This window comes from Pleurodeles waltl, chromosome 5 (genome assembly GCF_031143425.1).
Source record: "Pleurodeles waltl isolate 20211129_DDA chromosome 5, aPleWal1.hap1.20221129, whole genome shotgun sequence".
Classification (NCBI taxonomy): Eukaryota; Metazoa; Chordata; class Amphibia; order Caudata; family Salamandridae; genus Pleurodeles; species Pleurodeles waltl.
The window spans coordinates 655,210,231-655,228,169 of record NC_090444.1 but is presented as its reverse complement, the minus strand read 5'-3'; the positions used below and the strand labels follow the sequence as shown (position 1 = coordinate 655,228,169).

At 52.2% G+C, this 17,939-nt stretch overlaps 1 protein-coding gene across 1 annotated transcript in view; it reads left to right on the top strand.

The window, feature by feature from the left end:
- LOC138297052 (protein unc-93 homolog A-like) overlaps window positions 1-17,939 on the top strand; it is a 168,438-nt gene that overhangs the window by 131,721 nt on the left and 18,778 nt on the right. The window contains exon 8 of the mRNA XM_069236562.1: window positions 14,709-14,840. Coding sequence (XP_069092663.1) covers window positions 14,709-14,840 — 132 coding nt within the window. The remainder of the gene's footprint in view (window positions 1-14,708; window positions 14,841-17,939) is intronic.

Sequence of the window (17,939 nt, the reverse complement as noted above, 5' to 3'; positions counted from 1 at the left end):
TGTGATATTATCAATGATGTCATAGAAGTTGTCATGAGTGATGTAATATATGGGTTAATTAGCAGTACATTGCAAGGGTGCGAGTTATAGCTGCCATAGGGCTCGAATTATAGTGAATTGAGGTAACTATAACTGTTGAATTTCTTTGGCTTTGTGTGTATAAAATCTGAACCTGACTGTACTGTCCCTGTAACCTTTGGCGTTTTCAACAAGTCTCAAATATTTTTTAATTTTATTTCCTCACTATAACGTCCCTGTAACCTTTGTTTTTTCAGTGAATTTCAATGTTTTTAATGCTATTTCCTAACTATAACACCCCTGTAACCTGGGTGTGTGAGTGGGTGCGTGAGTGCTTGTGTGGCTGTGTAAGTGGTTGTGTGAGTGGCTGTGTGTGTGTTGTGTGGGTCTGTGAGTGATTTTGTGGGTCTGTTAGTTGGTGTGTGAGTGGCTGTATGTGTGTGTGATGATATGCTAGTGGTTGTGTGAGTGTCTAAGTAGTTGTGTGAGTGTCTAAGTGGTTGCGTGAGTGTGTGAGTGGGTGTATGGGTCTGTGAGTGGGTGTATGTGTTTTTTTAATTGGGGTCTGGATCCACAAATCCACCTGAATCCATAGGATCCAAAGATCCATCCAAATCCATGAGGGTCTGGGTGGATCTCCCTTCAAAGAAAACATTTTTGAACAATTTCTTGCCCATGATGGGTCCCTCAGAGACCTCCACCAGTCCCATGGGGTCAATGACTTTCAAATGTTACTTTACTTGCTGGGAACTGAGTCCCAATGAAGAGAATGGTGGCCCTAAGTTAGACTGTGTCAGCTAGTCAGTCATGGCATTGCTACATGATTGTCTAGCCGCAATGATCTGCAAATTCATCCAGATCCACGTCTTTAGATAAACATAAATCTTTTTACTGTAATAACTCCAAAACTGCTGGACAGATTTACACCAAATTACAAAAAACACTCTTGCTGGATGAAGATCTAGCTTTCTGACAAATTTGGTGTAATTCCCTTCAGCGATTTAGGCTGCAGTTTTGTCTAAAATTCCTATTGGAAATTGCATGGGGAAAATGTGTTTTGGGGCCTCCCTTTTTTCTCAAACCCCATTTGATGGATCACCCCACAACTTCACAGACAGCCGCGGAAGTGTCTGGCAAACCAGTTTTGAAAATTTCATAAAGATGTGTTAAATGGTGCCAAAGTTATTAGCAAAAACAAAAAAATGATTTTCCTGTGGAAACTATGGCCCTCATTCTGACCCTGGCGGTCGGTGATAAAGCGGCGGCCAAGCCGCCAACAGGCCGGCGGTCTAAAATATGCAATTCTGACCCTGGCGGGAACCGCCAACACAGCCCGCCAACTTAACACTCCGCCCGCCACAGCGGTACAAACAAACAGCGCGGCGGTTCCCGCCAACAGCCAGGCGGCAGACAATGTACCGCCCACCCTATTACGACCCACCAATCTGCCACCTTTTCCGGGGCGGGAGCACCGCCGATAAGAACACGGCGGAAACAGACTACGAACGGGAAAACGCTCACCTCTACGCACTCCACGCGAGATTCCGGCAGTATGGAACCAGAGTTGCAGGTCATCCCCGCACTCCTATTCCTGCTCATATATCAGGAGCACGCCCGGCGGCGCGGAAGACATCGGTGACTACTGCACCTACGACACAGGGGAGGGAAAAGATTACCGGCACACACCCACCCACCCACACCCACTACAACACACACATCAATGCATTCCCACAGATCACTGTCACAACCCACAAACCACCCCCCTCCGAAATAATGCAAAGACCAAAAGAAGAGATCATAAACGGGCAGATATATTGAAATATGTACACCAGTAATCCCAATAAATAAATAAACTATGTACAAAATATATACAGCTACTAAATGTAGTCCAACCACTGTCCGTGGATCACAGGGGTCCTGTGCAAAGGGGCAAGGCCCAGTCCCACGACAAGAACTCCACGGAGAGAACACTGCAGGGGCATCAGAAAGAAAATAGGACAGGCACCTCAGGGGGAAGGGAAGGGGGGGCACCTCAGCCACTTGAGTACACGACGCCAGATCCACGAGGGGACTCCATGACCACTGGGCCATCCTGGGGAGAGCAAAGCCACAGTCCAAACAGTCCAAACAGTGGGTGGCCTGCCCACTGGGCCATCCTGGGGAGAGCAAAGCCACAGTCCATACAGTCCATACAGTGGGTGGCCTGGCCACTGGGCCATCCTGGGGAGAGCAAAGCCACAGTCCATACAGTCCATAACAGACCCCACTGCCACTGGAGGAGGCAAGTTGGCCAGAGGACATCCTGCAGCCCTGCCCGAGATAGATCCTGCCCTGCCACGTCTGCCAAAGGGCCAGCGGTTCTTGCCTTGAAGGGCCCAGTTCAGCGGTGCGTGAGACGGCGGGGCCCAGTTCAGCGGTTCTTGAGACGGCGGGCCCAGTTCAGCGGTTCTTGAGACGGCGGGGCCCAGTTCAGCGGTTCTTGAGACGGCGGGGCCCAGCGGAGCGGTGCGTGAGACGGCGGGGCCCAGTTCAGCGGTCCTTGCCCTGAAGGGCCCAGTTAAGCGGTTCTTGAGACGGCGGGGCCCAGTTCAGCGGTTCTTGAGACGGCGGGGCCCAGCGGAGCGGTGCGTGAGACGGCGGGGCCCAGTTCAGCGGTTCTTGAGATGGCGGGGCCCAGTTCAGCGCTCCTTGCCTTGAAGGGCCCAGTTCAGCGGTTCTTGAGACGGCGGGGCCCAGTTAAGCGGTTCTTGAGACGGCGGGGCCCAGTTCAGCGGTTCTTGAGACGGCGGGGCCCAGCGGAGCGGTGCTTGAGACGGCGGGGCCCAGTTCAGCGGTCCTTGCCCTGAAGGGCCCAGTTAAGCGGTTCTTGAGACGGGGGGGCCCAGCGGAGCGGTGCGTGAGACGGCGGGGCCCAGTTCAGCGGTTCTTGAGACGGCGGGGCCCAGTTCAGCGGTCCTTGCCCTGAAGGGCCCAGTTCAGCGGTTCTTGAGACGGCGGGGCCCAGCGGAGCGGTGCGTGAGACGGCGGGGCCCAGTTCAGCGGTTCTTGAGACGGCGGGGCCCAGTTCAGCGGTTCTTGAGACGGCGGGGCCCAGCGGAGCGGTTCTTGAGACGGTGGGGCCCAGTTCAGCGCTCCTTGCCTTGAAGGGCCCAGTTCAGCGGTTCTTGAGACGGTGGGGCCCAGCGGAGCGGTGCGTGAGACGGCGGGGCCCAGTTCAGCGGTTCTTGAGACGGCGGGGCCCAGTTCAGCGGTCCTTGCCCTGAAGGGCCCAGTTCAGCGGTTCTTGAGACGGCGGGGCCCAGTTCAGCGGTTCTTGAGACGGCGGGGCCCAGCGGAGCGGTTCTTGAGACGGCGGGGCCCAGTTCAGCGCTCCTTGCCTTGAAGGGCCCAGTTCAGCGGTTCTTGAGACGGCGGGGCCCAGCGGAGCGGTGCGTGAGACGGCGGGGCCCAGTTCAGCGGTTCTTGAGACGGCGGGGCCCAGTTCAGCGGTCCTTGCCCTGAAGGGCCCAGTTCAGCGGTTCTTGAGACGGCGGGGCCCAGCGGAGCGGTGCGTGAGACGGCGGGGCCCAGTTCAGCGGTTCTTGAGACGGCGGGGCCCAGTTCAGCGGTTCTTGAGACGGCGGGGCCCAGCGGAGCGGTTCTTGAGACGGCGGGGCCCAGTTCAGCGCTCCTTGCCTTGAAGGGCCCAGTTCAGCGGTTCTTGAGACGGCAGGGCCCAGCGGAGCGGTGAGTGAGACGGCGGGGCCCAGTTCAGCGGTTCTTGAGACGGCGGGCCCAGTTCAGCGCTCCTTGCCTTGAAGGGCCCAGTTCAGCGGTTCTTGAGACGGCGGCCGGTCTATGGCCAACTGCTAATTGCCTGGTGGTGCCCTCCTGGGCAGCGGGGATGGTGCTCCTTCACTGCCCACCTGGGCTGTGGGTGGTGGGGCCCTCCTGGCCAGCTGGGCTGGGTCCTCCCTGGGCAGCGGCTATGGGGGTGGTGGGCTCTCCCGGGGCAGCTGTGCCGGTTCCTCCCGGGGCAGCGGCTATGGGGGTTGTGGGCTCCTCCTGGGCAGCAGGCCTGCTGCCTGACCTCTCCGACTTGCTGCCCTTGCCCTCCTTAGTCGTGGGCCTGTGGCCCTTTCCTCCCTTTGGAGCTGTGGCTGGTGACTGTCTCTGGGTGGTGTCCGGGGGGGATGTAGAAGGCGGGCTCCTGCGGCGCCCCTTCCGCCTTCTGCTCCTCTTCCCAGGGGGTGGGCTGGCTGTCCCCTTGCTGCTGGGCGAAGATCCAGACATGCGGGCTGGCGGGCTCCAATACCCCTGCACCCTTGTCAAGGGGGCTGCAGGGCTGGTGGTGGCTGAGGTGCTCTTCTTACCCCGACGAGAAGGAGGGGGGGGCTCAGGGTCAGGAAAGAAGTTAGTAGTGGCGAGGAAGAGCTTCTTGGGACAATGGAGAGTGGTAGGTACAGTGGGAATGGGAGTGGAGGGAGAGGATGTGGTTGTAGGTGAGTCACGTTTGCTGTCTTTGGGTGCAGGTGCAGGAGGGATAGGCTGTCGTGAGGTGGATGGCTGTTGGGTGGGTGGGTGGCTGCGTTTGTGTGGTGTGGAAGAGGGGGTGACAGACACAGTGGGAGAGGACACAGGGGACGTGTAAATGGCAGTGGGGGTGGTGACTGCACGTGTGCGGACTGGAGTGGAGGGTGTGCTGGTGATGGAAACACTGGCTGATGGTGAGGTGAATGGAGGTGTGAGTGTAGACGTCACAGGGAGGGAGGAGGGAGACGAGGAGGTGGGGGTCACAGAGGTGGTAGTGACTGTTGGCATGTCTGCATCGGAATGTTGCGTGTGTGAATGTCTGCGTGATCTGTGGTGCTTATGTTTGGATGAGCTTCTCTTGGGTGTTGAGGTGTGTGCAGGCTGGTCTGATGGTGTGGGTGGGACAGGCAGAGGAACAGGAGACTGGGAGGAGGGAGTTAGTAGAGGCAGGCAGGAGACAGGGACAATGGCTGCCGTCAGTGCTGAGGCCAGAGCCTGGAACGATCGCTGATGGGCAGCCTGACCCGAATGAATGCCCTCCAGGTACGCATTGCTGCGATGAACCTCCCTCTCCACCCCCTGGATGGCATTCAAAAGGGTAGTCTGCCCAACAATGAGCGTTCGGAGGAGGTCAATGACCTCCTCACTGAGGGCAGCGGGGGTAACAGGGGCAGGGCCTGAGGTGCCTGGGGCGAAGGAGATGCCCGGCTTCCTGGCAGAGCGGGCACGGGGCGAACGCTGAGGGGCTGCTGGGAGGGCGGAGATGGTGCGCTGGGTGGCGGCTGTACCTGTAATGGCGGGGGGCACGGATGGTGCCACCCCCACAAGGGAGCCCCCTTCCGAGGACGTGTCCGTGTCGCTGCAGGGTCCAGTCGTCCCCGTCGTGGAGCTCCCCTCGCCCTCCGTCTCACTGGTCCAGTCAGACTCTGTGGCATGGCCCTCCTGGGCCATGTGAGATGCAGCTCCCTCCTGCCCCGATGCCACTTCTCCTCCGCCTGATGATGCTGATGCACACAAGCACAGAAAGACAAACAAAAAGGGGGGGGGGAGAGAGAAATAAAGGGATATTGAGTACATGGATCTCCGGTACAGTTAGCGGACATGACAGACACAGATGCCCCCTGCACTAAGTTGCGCACTTGGGGTCCGCTACGCATTCCGTGGAACATGCCCTACACGCCTAGAGTTGACAACTGCACCCATGGATGACACGGCCCAGGGATGGCTGTACTGACAAACTACTGAGGGTGGTGGCTGGGGACACAGGGGCTTACGGGGGTGCCCAGCCTACAGATATCGCCCTGGCCTAGGGGGACCCCCAGCCCTCCTCCCCCAACCAGACACCTCCACTGCGCGACAACAGAGTAGATAATGCTTGTACTCACCCCCTTGTGTCTGCTGTGCTGCCCTCACGCGCCCATCCAATTCAGGGTAGGCCACCGCCAGGATCCGGAACATCAGGGGGCTCAGTTGACGGCAGGCACCCCGCCTACGTTGGGAGGCCATCCCCAGCAGAGACTTGGCGGTCTTCTTGGTCCCGCGGCGGATGTCCTCCCACCTCTTGCGGCAGTGGGTGCCCCGTCGATGGTGGACCCCCAGGGTCCGGACTTCCTTGGCGATGGCACGCCAAATCCCGATCTTCTCATGGGCGCGGACCTATGTGACACGTACAGGGAGGGAGAAATACCACGTTCAAGTTTGTCTGCATTTTCGTTGCCAGTGGCCTAACGCCCCCCATCCCCGCCAGGCCCCCCGCCATGCCCCCCGCCAGCCCCAACATGCCCCCCATCCCCGCCAGGCCCCCCGCCATGCCCCCCGCCAGCCCCAACATGCCCCCCATCCCCACCAGGCCCCCCGCCATGCCCCCCGCCAGCCCCAACATGCCCCTCATCCCCGCCAGGCCCCCCGCCATGCCCCCCGCCAGCCCCAACATGCCCCCCATCCCCGCCAGGCCCCCCGCCAGGCCCCCCGCCAGGCCCAACATGCCCCCCATCCCCGCCAGGCCCCCCGCCATGCCCCCGCCAGCCCCAACATGCCCCCCATCCCCGCCAGGCCCCCCGCCATGCCCCCCGCCAGCCCCAACATGCCCCCCATCCCCGCCAGGCCCCCCGCCATGCCCCCCGCCAGGCCCAACATGCCCCCCCATCCCCGCCAGGCCCCCCGCCAGGCCCCCAAGCCAGCCAGTGGCCCCAAATCCATATTGAATTAAACTCACTTGTTGGTCTGGAGGACCGTAGAGTAGCGCATACTGGGGGAGGACCCCATCCACAAGTTTCTCCAACTCCTCTCCAGTGAAGGCAGGGGCCCTTTCCCCAGGCGCAGCAGCCATTGTCCCTTCCAGACCGAGGTCACAGCAACACTTGCAGTATAGGTCCTCTCCTGTGAAAGTTCAAGTCGCAAGTGGATAAGTAGATAGAAAATGGCGGTGACGTCCGCGGCGGTGCGTACCGCGGCGGTGCGTCCCGCAACCACCGGCGCCCTTCGCCATTGGCTCCTGAAACCCATAGGCTTCAATGTTAACCAATGCGGCTTTGCGCCGCGGTCTTCGCCCGCCGCCCGCCGCGGTGTGCCACGCCAGCGCATTGACCTCACATCCCATTGTCACACTTCACAGGTCAGGCAGCCGCCATTTCCAGGGCCCACATGGCTCAATTTCAACTGCGTCACACAGGCCTAGGCCTTGCATAGCCACTCAGACACGCCATTCACTGCATAGAGAATCGTATACTGTGCTAGCTGTGAGTACGTACCTGTGGGTTGCTTGACTGTGTGCTCCATGTTGTCCTTCCTAGGCACCGTCCGCTGGGTTGGGCGAGGAGACGGATGAATCCTCCCGTGTACCGACCGCTGGTGGACCTGTCGACAATGGAAGAACGCCACATTATCCTGACCTACCGTCTTAACCGTGCCACTATCCATGAACTGTGTGCCCAGCTGGAGCCCGACCTGATGTCCCCCATCCGCCAACCCACAGGGATTCCCCCTCTGGTGCAGGTCATGTCAGTACTCCATTTCTTGGCAAGTGGGTCATTTCAGACAACCGTGGGAATTGCTTCTGGGATGTCTCAGCCCATGTTTTCGAAGGTGTTATCCAGAGTGTTGTCTGCCCTGATGAAATCCGTGAGGAACTACATCATTTTCCCTGAGGTGGGCGAATTGGCTACAGTGAAGGGTGATTTCTACGCCCTTGGACATATTCCCAACGTAATTGGTGCCATTGATGGGACCCATGTGGCTTTGGTTCCCCCAAGAGACAGGGAGCAGGTGTACAGGAACAGAAAAAATTACCATTCAATGAACATCCAGGTGGTGTGTTTGGCTGACCAGTACATCTCGCATGTAAATGCCAAATTCCCAGGGTCAGTGCATGACGCCTACATCCTCAGGAATAGCAGCATCCCTTACGTGATGGAACAGCTACAGAGACACCGTGTATGGCTAGTGGGGGACTCTGGGTACCCCAACCTGTCGTGGCTACTGACCCCAGTAAGGAATCCCCGGACCAGGGCAGAGGAACGGTACAATGAGGCCCATGGGCGTACTAGGAGGGTGATCGAACGCACCTTTGGCCTCCTAAAGGCCAGGTTTCGGTGCCTGCATATGACAGGTGGATCCCTAATGTACTCACCTAAGAAGGTGTGTCACATCATCGTGGCCTGCTGCATGCTTCACAACCTGGCTTTGCGCCGCCAGGTGCCTTTCCTGCAGGAGGATGGTCGAGACGGTGGTGTTGTGGCAGCGGTGGAACCTGAGGAGAGTGACGAGGAGGAAGACGACGGGGCTGAAACAGACAACAGGGACAGAATCATTGAACAGTACTTCCAATAGGACACAGGTAACATTTCAAAGATAATTTAGTAAATGTTAACTACTCTCCAGCATCTCTGCTGCCTGTCTATTTGCCCCAGTGTATGATGACTGAGTTTTGGCTTTTCCCTCCCTATTTCAGATCTGGGGTCCCCACTACGAGTCCTGTGCTTCGTTTCCCCATGGACTACAGCTTTGTGGCAGCTGTTTGTTGACTTCACCATGTACAAGGACATATTTGCACTGTCATGTCAATTACAATCTATTGAAATCACAGCCAGACTCCAGATATTTTGGTGCAAAATAGGTGTTTATTGAAGTGCTCAAAATGGGATGGGTGGTTTCAAGTGGGTGGGGGCTATGGTGAAGGAATGTCCATGGCAGAGTCCAGAGTAACAGTCACACAGGTGCATTGTCCAGAGGCCTGTGGAGAGATGGAGCATGGGCAGTTCAAGGATGGACAGGGTGACAATGTGGGACAGTGGGATGACATCAGGTGGTATCCATTGCTGGCGGGGGTCTTGACATCCTACTCTGTCTTCTTGCGAGATCTCAGGGCCCTCTTGCGGGGTGGTTCTTCTCCTGCAGGAGGTGGGGGTCTGGTGGGCTGCTGCTGTGCGGGGGCCTCCTGTCCACTAGCGCCGGCGGAGGTGGTTGGCTGTTCTTGGTCCAGGCTAGTGGCAGGGGCCCTTGGGTGTTGTTCAGTGTCCGCCCTGTTGTTGACGAGGTCCTGCAGCAGCCCTACCATGGTAACCAGGGTGGTGTTGATGGCTCTGATGTCCTCCCTGTACCCCCGATAGTGTTCCTCCTGCAGTACCTGGATCTCCTGGAACCGGGCCAGTACCGTCGCCATCGTCTCCTGGGAGCGGTTGTATGCTCCCATGATGGTGGTGAGGACCTCGTGGAGAGTGGGTTCCCTGGGCCTCTCCTCCCCCCCCTGTCGCACAGCTGCCCTCCGAGTTCCCCTGTTTCCCTGGGCCTCTGCCCCCTGGCCGGTGTGCCCACTACCACTGCCCCCAGGTCCCTGTTGTTGTTGGGGTGGTGGGTTATCCTGGGTGCCCTGTAGTGGTAGACACACCGCAGATTGACGCGCCCTGGAGACAGAGGCATGGGCCCGCTGGGTGGGAGCTGTGCTGGTGTTCCCAGAGGGGTTTGGGTCTGTAGTGGCCTGGGCCTGTGTGAGGGGAACCGACTGTCCAGAGGTCCCCGATGGTCCGGGCTGGTCATCGGTGTCCAGCTGTCATCGCTGACGGCCTCTTGGGTGGGGGGTGTGGAGAATTCTGGGCCCTCCGCCGCGGTGTGTTGACGGTCGGGTCCTGCAGGGGTATAGAGGTATGGTTATAGTTTCAATGTGTGGCATATGGGTGTATCTGTGGGTTCTCGTGTCCCCAAGTGCTGGCATTCGTGTGTGGGGGCTTTGGTGAGGGTGGCTTGTGGGGGGGATGTGTATATGCATTGGGCATGCTTTGGTGATGGGTGTCCATGCTTAGTGGACGCATGCAGGCCTAGGTTTTGGGATGTGTGGGTTGTGATGGTGAGACATTGGCGGGGAATAGGTGTGCTGGGGGTGGGGGTGAGGATGGTGGTGGGGGTGAGGATGGTGGTGGGGGTGAGGGTGGGGGTGAGGATGGGGGTGGGGGTGAGGGTGGGGTTCGAGGATGGGGGTGAGGGTTGGGGTCTGATTTGGCATGCAGGTGGGGGGGAAGCAGTATTGAAGCTTCAACTTACCAGTATCCATTCCTCCGCCGACTCCTGCGAGGCCGTCAGGATGCAGGATGTTCAAGACTTCCTCCTCCCATGATGTGAATTGTGGGGGTTGAGGTGGGGGTCCTCCGCCAGTCTTCTGCACGGCGATGTTGTGCCTGGATACCATGGAACGCACCTTCCCCCGTAGGTCGTTCCATCGCTTCCTGATGTCTTCCCGATTTCTGGGGTGCTGTCCCACTGCGTTCACCCTGTCGACAATCCTCTGCCATAGCTCCGTCCTCCGGGCAATGCTGGTGTATTGTATCTGTGTGCCGAACAGCTGGGGCTCTACCCGAACGATTTCCTCCACCATGACCCTGAGTTCTTCGTCTGTGAAGCGGGGTTGTCTTTGGGGTGCCATGGGGTGGTGTGTATGATGTGTGGGGTGGAGTATGTGTATTTAAGTGAGTTGAGTGTGGTGGTGTGTGTTGTTTTGTGTGTGGATAGTGTGTGGGTGATGGTGTTGAGTGGCTGTGGCTGTTATTTTTTGGATGCTGGTGTCTCGCTCTTGCCTTCTTTACGAATTTTTTAGCGTAGGGGTTTGTGGGTGATGTGGGTGGGTGTTTTATATTGTATTGTGTGTGTGGGAGTGGTGTGTGTATGTGTATCAGGTGTGTGGGATTCAAATCGTCCAATGTGGCTGAGTTTTGTTCGTTTGTGTGTATTCTGACCGCGGCGGTGTGTCCCTCCAATGGAATACCGCGTTTGAATGACCGCCGCGTGGATTCGTGGGTCGTAATGGCATGGGCGTATTTCTGTTGGCGTGACGGTGGAGGTTTTGTCACCTCCACCTTTCCGCCGACCGCTGGTCTGGCGGTCTGTTGTGGCGGTCGGATTTTCGGAGGTTTGCCTTCTGCGGGTCAGAATGACCGTGGTGGGTTTCCGCGACCGCGGCGGGATTATGGAGGATTTCTGACCGGCGGTAGGCGCCTTTTACCGCCGAGGTCAGAATGACCCCCTATGTCCGAAATGTATGGTTGCCAGTATTTCATATATATATATATGTCACCTTTTTTGGCAACTGTTTCCTTGTAGTCTACATTTCTGTACTTTTACATGGTAAAAGGCATAATTACAAACCGCATTGTGTAGTACCTATAGTAGTAATACATTATTAGCACTAACATGCTATTCACAAATATTCATGTTTAGGTCTCTGCCTCTCCTGTCATTAACATGCAAAAATCTCTGCCCCATGTACAGGGGCTCCCCAAAACATATACATATGCTTTTGTAGTAAATGTGGGAGGGACAGGTGAGTAGCTGGAAATTGCTTACAGCTGGATTGGAGGGGTTTAGGTGAGAGTAGGAATGGGTTTAAGGAGGGCTAGATAAGGGTTCAGGAATGGTCATGCACCTATCCACAAAAAACTAATCCATACCTATTCACAAACTGCACTTCTAAAGATGGTATACCGAAAAAGGACCCAAAACAATTGTAAATGTATGCCAGCTCAGACTTGGAGTAAATTGAGCACCACACATGACCAACCACTGCCAGTGAAGCAGCCTTCTATAGAAAATAATGCATTCAAGGACCTATGATAGTTCCCCATAGGAAATAATAGTAACAAATATAGAAATAATAGTTACAAACATAAATTTATTCCAACTCTTAACAACCATAGACATTCGTTTTAATGTTCAAAATTACATACAAGTGAAAATTAAATATTATTTCACTATAAAGTATTTCAATAAACTTTTTACTTTACAAATAAACATGACACAATTTAAAAAAGAATTAAAGTAATATAAATTAATTCTATACATAATGTTAAATACAGATAATATGAATATGAACATTTTAATTTTGTTGGGTATTTTTTTAATAATAATTCTTAATATATGTTAAGTATAATAAATTATAAACCTTAAAAAATAAGTCAAATGTATTACATTTAAAATTATCATGTATTTTCTTCAAATCAGGTTAAGAGTACTGTTGCATTTTGTTATTTTGTTTTAGGTTCCCACATTTAAAATAAATATGTTATACTAATTTGCATTATTATGTAACATAAAATATTTGCAATATATTTTGTTTTATGTAATGAACATTATGCAATTTTACAACAGTTTACACCAGCGAGATCTGTGCTCCGACTTTAGCAATTGGTACCTATGTGTGAAAATACATTAGGCTCCAACCCCTGAATTTGGGGGATGCAGACATGTACATCTACACTTTGTAGTCAATTCATGCTCGTAAATGGTAAAAAGCAAAAGTAGTAAATTTACTACAAATGTACTACAAAGTGTATGAGTAATTTAACACGTGTATATTTACTCTCATGCAAATGTTTTATCCAACCCCTGAATTTGGGGGATGCAGACATGTACATCTACACTTTGTAGTCAATACATGCTCGTAAATGGTAAAAAGCAAAAGTAGTAAATTTACTACAAATGTACTACAAAGTGTATGAGTAATTTAACACGTGTATATTTACTCTCATGCAAATGTTTTATCCAACCCCTGAATTTGGGGGATGCAGACATGTACATCTACACTTTGTAGTCAATTCATGCTCGTAAATGGTAAAAAGCAAAAGTAGTAAATTTACTACAAATGTACTACAAAGTGTATGAGTAATTTAACACGTGTATATTTACTCTCATGCAAATGTTTTATCTTTGTGAATTGGCACCTATGAATGTAAAGTCAATATTCTTGTCCTCAATATTTTTTACTATATTTGTTATTTCAACATTATGTCATATAAGCATAACACCCACGGGACGGCCCGTGGGGTAAAATGCAAAATTAGCACAGGTTGCTATTTGTGTTACTTTTAGACTACTTTCCAGATCAAATGAATGCCTTCCTTTACGAGCCATCTGCACTACTGGTGCTTCACATTTTATGATGTCCCGGCGACGCAGGCTGCAGGGCCCTATTTACAAGGCCAGCAAAGCCACATTGCGTGGCTTTTCAAGGCCTTGTAAATATGGCCCCCTTTCACACATTACTCTGCATGAATGGGGCGTTCCATGGGTGTTGCTGTGGGTGTTACCATGCAACACCCATGGAATCTGACGCATTCCCAGATTTACAAGGTTTTGCAAACCTAGAAATGCATCAGTTTCCTACGCCACCCCAAGGGTGGCGCAATGGGGAGAAATGACATTATGTCCATTCTGCAGCACACATAGGAGGAGAAAAATGCCTCTCATGTGATTGTTTTTGTGCAGGAAGGTTCCCCTTTCTGCACAAAAACAATCATCCTCGCCTCACAAGCATACTTGCACCATGGTGCAAGGGTGCCTATGTAGTCGCATGACAGCAATTTGTGCACCAGCACAGGAGACAAGGACAGGAATGTGGAAATGTACCCTATCTTGTAGATACAGCACATTCCTGCCCTTATGTTTTGATGCAGGGCTGCGCAGCAAAAAGGCTTGAGCCAATGCTCTTCACTAAAACTTTGTAAATGAGGTCCTAAGTTATTTGGTGGAAATTAAGGAGCAGATTTATTAATCGGTTGCATCACTTTTGCACCATGCAAAGGAGTGCAAAAGTGATGCAACCCTTAAAATGAGATTTATCAAGCCACGCAAGGCCACCTTGCTTGGCCCTGAGTGGCTTGATAAATCCAGAGTAATGAAACACAGCACAAATTGCTGAGTTGCCTTACTCTATCCCAGGGAGACATTCCATGGGTGGTGCATGGGTGTTCCCACACAATATCCATAGATTTTCACTCATTCCCAGATTTACCAGACGTGGTAGACCTGGGAATGACCCAAAACTGCTGAGCCTCCCCTGGTGAGGAGAACGAGGAGAAATATGTTTATTTCTCCTCGTTTTTCCTCTTTTTATCTGTGCTGCATTCTGCAGCACATACAAAAGAGGAAAATGTGTCAGGGCATTGTTGTGGGCAGGAAGGTGCCTCTTCCTGCACAAAAACAATCCTGCTTACTTCAGGCGCCCTTTCACCATGTTACAAGGGTGTCTGCATTGGCACTAGCAGCACATTGTGTGCCATCGTGGGGAAAAGGCAGGAATACACCATGTAATGTTAGACACAGTGCATTCCTGCCCTTTCCAAAATGCAGCACAGCAAGGTGACTTGCTGTGTTGCGTGACTTTTTGATAAATGTGCCCCTGAATATTTTATCAACACTTTGCACCACTTAGCATCACTGTTTGTGACTTTGCACTAGCACAAAGTGTTGATGAATCTGCCCCAGTCTCTTTTTTTGTCAGTAAATTTTCTACTGCGCCTCTTTATGCACAGGTGTGGAATTTCGTCTGCTGAATGACCGAGTAACATATGAGGTTGGGCTGGTTAACAAATTGTAGGTGGAAAGAGTTTCTTGCACTGCAGAATACTGTGCGCCAGCCATGCTCTTTTTATTTTACTCATGCTGATAATGCAGATTTCTTGGTGATTAAACAATAGTTTTGATGTGTGTCCTCCTAAGGGATTTCTACACTCTTTTTTCTGAGTTAGCTTTTTTATGCTCAACAACTTCTGGATGCCACAGATACGTCATTGCCATTAGCAAATTGTATGATAAATTTCCACTAACTATAGATGCAATTAAATGTTTCTGAGTCTATAAAGCAGATCATCTAACACTAATCCTGCTTTTGTTGTGACTGTCTCCCCTCCACACAGCTGCAATTACAAACGCTTCCTGTATCATTGCCCTACTACTGTGGCAACCTCGCCCTGAGCAGTTTGCGGTGTTTTTCGTCTTCCCTACTCTCTGGAGTATGGCTGATGCCATCTTCCTGACACTGCTGAATGGTAAGCTTTGAACAACTCCGCAAATGGACATGAGAATATTAAACTATATCTGTTGTGCTACATGCAGATCGCTTAAAGTGCCGCAGAAGCAGGAAAGAAATATGGGTCTCATGCAATGATTCCAGCAGAGGATTACAATGGAGAGATGTTAGTTAACCTTCCGAATAGTAAAATCTAGTTTGAGTTTTAGAATATCAAATATGAATATGTATAAAGGAAGTTTATGCAACAATCATTTCAGTGGGGATGCTTTGCATGCTTCTGAGTATTTTGAAAACCCTTGTAGAACTAAGGCCCTGATTTATACTTTTTGGTGCAAAACTGCACCAACTCAGTTTTGCACCAAAAAGTTTAGCCCCGGCTGCAAAGGGTAGGCTAGTGGCAAAAAAAATGACTTTAGTCGGATTGGGCTGGCAGAATGGAAGAAGGGATTTTTGCACTAAAAAATGACGTTAGGCAGGTTAGAGTAAAAAAATGACTCTAACCTGCCTAGAGTAATTTTCTGATGCAAAACCATCGGTACCACATGACTCCTGTCTTAGAAAAGATAGGAGTCATGCCCACCACCCCAATGGCCAACACAAGGGACCAGGGTCCCCTGGGCATGGCCAATGCACCCAGTGCCATGTAGGGGGGCTCATTAAAGGGCCCTCAATGACACTTTAAAAATAAAAATAAAATACTTACCTGTACTTACCTGGGTTGGGGTCCCCCATCCTCCGCTGTCCCTCTGGTGTGTGTGGGGGTGTCCCTGGGGCCTGGGGAGGGCCCCTGTGGACTTAATCCATGGTGTTCCACCATGGAAATAGACCCACAGGTTCCCTAACACCTGCCCTGACCCAGGCGTTAAAAAATGGGGCAAAGCAAGCTTTGCACCATTTTTTGACCCCTCCTGCGCACCATTTTTGCATGGGAGTATAAATATCACAAACACAAAAACAAAAACAACAGTTGATGGACGGAATGCAGAACAAATCAAACATTCACCCCCAGTCACAGATCTGGGTTTAATCCATCCAAACTGGGGTGGCATGGTGAGCAAAAGAACAATGGATTGAACCCAGATCTGTGACTGGGGGTGAGTGTTTGCATTGTCAGCACTGCGTCCATCATCCTTTTGTGTTGCTAAAGTTGCCCTAAGTGGGAAAGGTATGCCCAGACGTGGGTCCTTTGCTCACTGTGCCACTGGAATCAAGCTAGCCTGGCTGATGAAGGATGATACCCTGAAACCGATCCCAGGATGCTTGTTTCCCATCCAGGGAGGACCTGGCCTGGCAGTTCGGGCTGGACTGTTCCCATGAGGAACAGGGTCAAGACTGATTTGCATATGGCTGGGTCCAAACTGGGGTGGCATGGTGAGCAAAAGAAGGATGGATTAAACCCAGATCTGTGACTGAGGGTGAGTGTTTGCAGTGTCAGCACTCCGTCCATCATCCTTTTGTGTTGCTAAAGTTGCCAAAAGTGGGAAGGGTATGCCCAGATGTGGGTCCCTTGCTCATTGTGCCACTGGAATCAAGCTAGCCTGGCTGATGAAGGATGATACCCTGAAACCGATCCCAGGATGTTTGTTTCCGGTCCAGGAAGGACCTGGCCTGGCAGTTCAGGCTGGACTGTTCCCATGAGGAACAGGGTCAAGACTGATTTGCATATGGCTGGGTCCAAACTGGGGTGGCATGGTGAGCAAAAGAACGATGGATTAAACCCAGATCTGTGACTGGGGGTGAGTGTTTTCATTGTCAGCACTCCGTCCATCATCCTTTTGTGTTGCTAAAGTTGCCCTAAGTGGGAAGGGTATGCCCAGACGTGGGTCCCTTTCTCACTGTGCCACTGGAATCAAGCTAGCCTGGCTGATGAAGGCTGATACCCTGTAACTGGTCCCAGGATGCTTGTTTCCGGTCCAGGAAGGACCTGGCCTGGCAGTTCAGTCTGGAATGTTCCCATGAGGAACAGGGTCAAGGCTGATTTGCATATGGCTGGGTCCAAACTGGGGTGGCATGGTGTTGCTAAAGTTGCCCTAAGTGGGAAGGGTATGCCCAGACGTGGGTCTCTTGATCACTGTGCCACTGGAATCAAGCTAGCCTGGCTGAAGAAGGGTGATACCCTGAAAACGGTCCCAGGATGCTTGTTTCCAGTCCAGGGAGGACCTGGCATGGCAGTTCGGGCTGGACTGTTCCCATGAGGAACAGGCTCAAGACTGATTTGCATATGGCTGGGTCCAAACTGGGGGGCATGGTGAGCAAAAGAACGATGGATTAAACCCAGATCTGTGACTGGGGGTGAGTGTTTGCATCGTCAGCACTCCGTCCATCATCCTTTTGTGTTGCTAAAGTTGCCCTAAGTGGGAAGGGTATGCCCAGACGTGGGTCCCTTGCTCACTGTGCCACTGGAATCAAGCTAGCCTGGCTGAAGAAGGGTGATACCCTGAAACCGGTCCCAGGATGCTTGTTTCCGGTCCAGGGAGGACCTGGCCTGGCAGTTCAGGCTGGACTGTTCCCATGAGGAACAGGGTCAAGACTGATTTGCATATGGCTGGGTCCAAACTGGGGTGGCATGGTGAACAAAAGAACGATGGATTAAACCCAGATCTGTGACTGGCAGTGAGTGTTTGCATTGTCAGCACTCCGTCCATCATAAATATGGCGTTCATGCGCTGGAATGCATACCTTGCCTCTCATTAAGTCAAAGTAGATTTGCACATCCAAAAAAATTACTTTAACTCCATAAATTAGGCGCTAGATGGATCTAGCAGAAAAGTATAAATATGGAGTTAGTTTTGCACTGAATAATTCAGTGCAAACAGAGTATAAATATGCCCCTAAGTAATTAGTGACTCAATAAGCCTCGTACTACAAGTGATGGCCAAGCAGAGGAATCCTTTTTGGTCTACTTGATGTATGTGTGACTTGGTTCAGTCAACTTTTTCTCAGCATCTCAACTGAATCAGATAAAGCACCTGCAATTGTTTTGTAATCAGAAAATATTTGGTGTGAGCTGTTTTAGATATTTGTATTCATCACTTCTAAAGTAACACATATGGAGGGGGTACTCTGAGAGGCTAAACTCTGCAGTGCCAAGAGGTAGCAAGAAAAAAAAAATGCA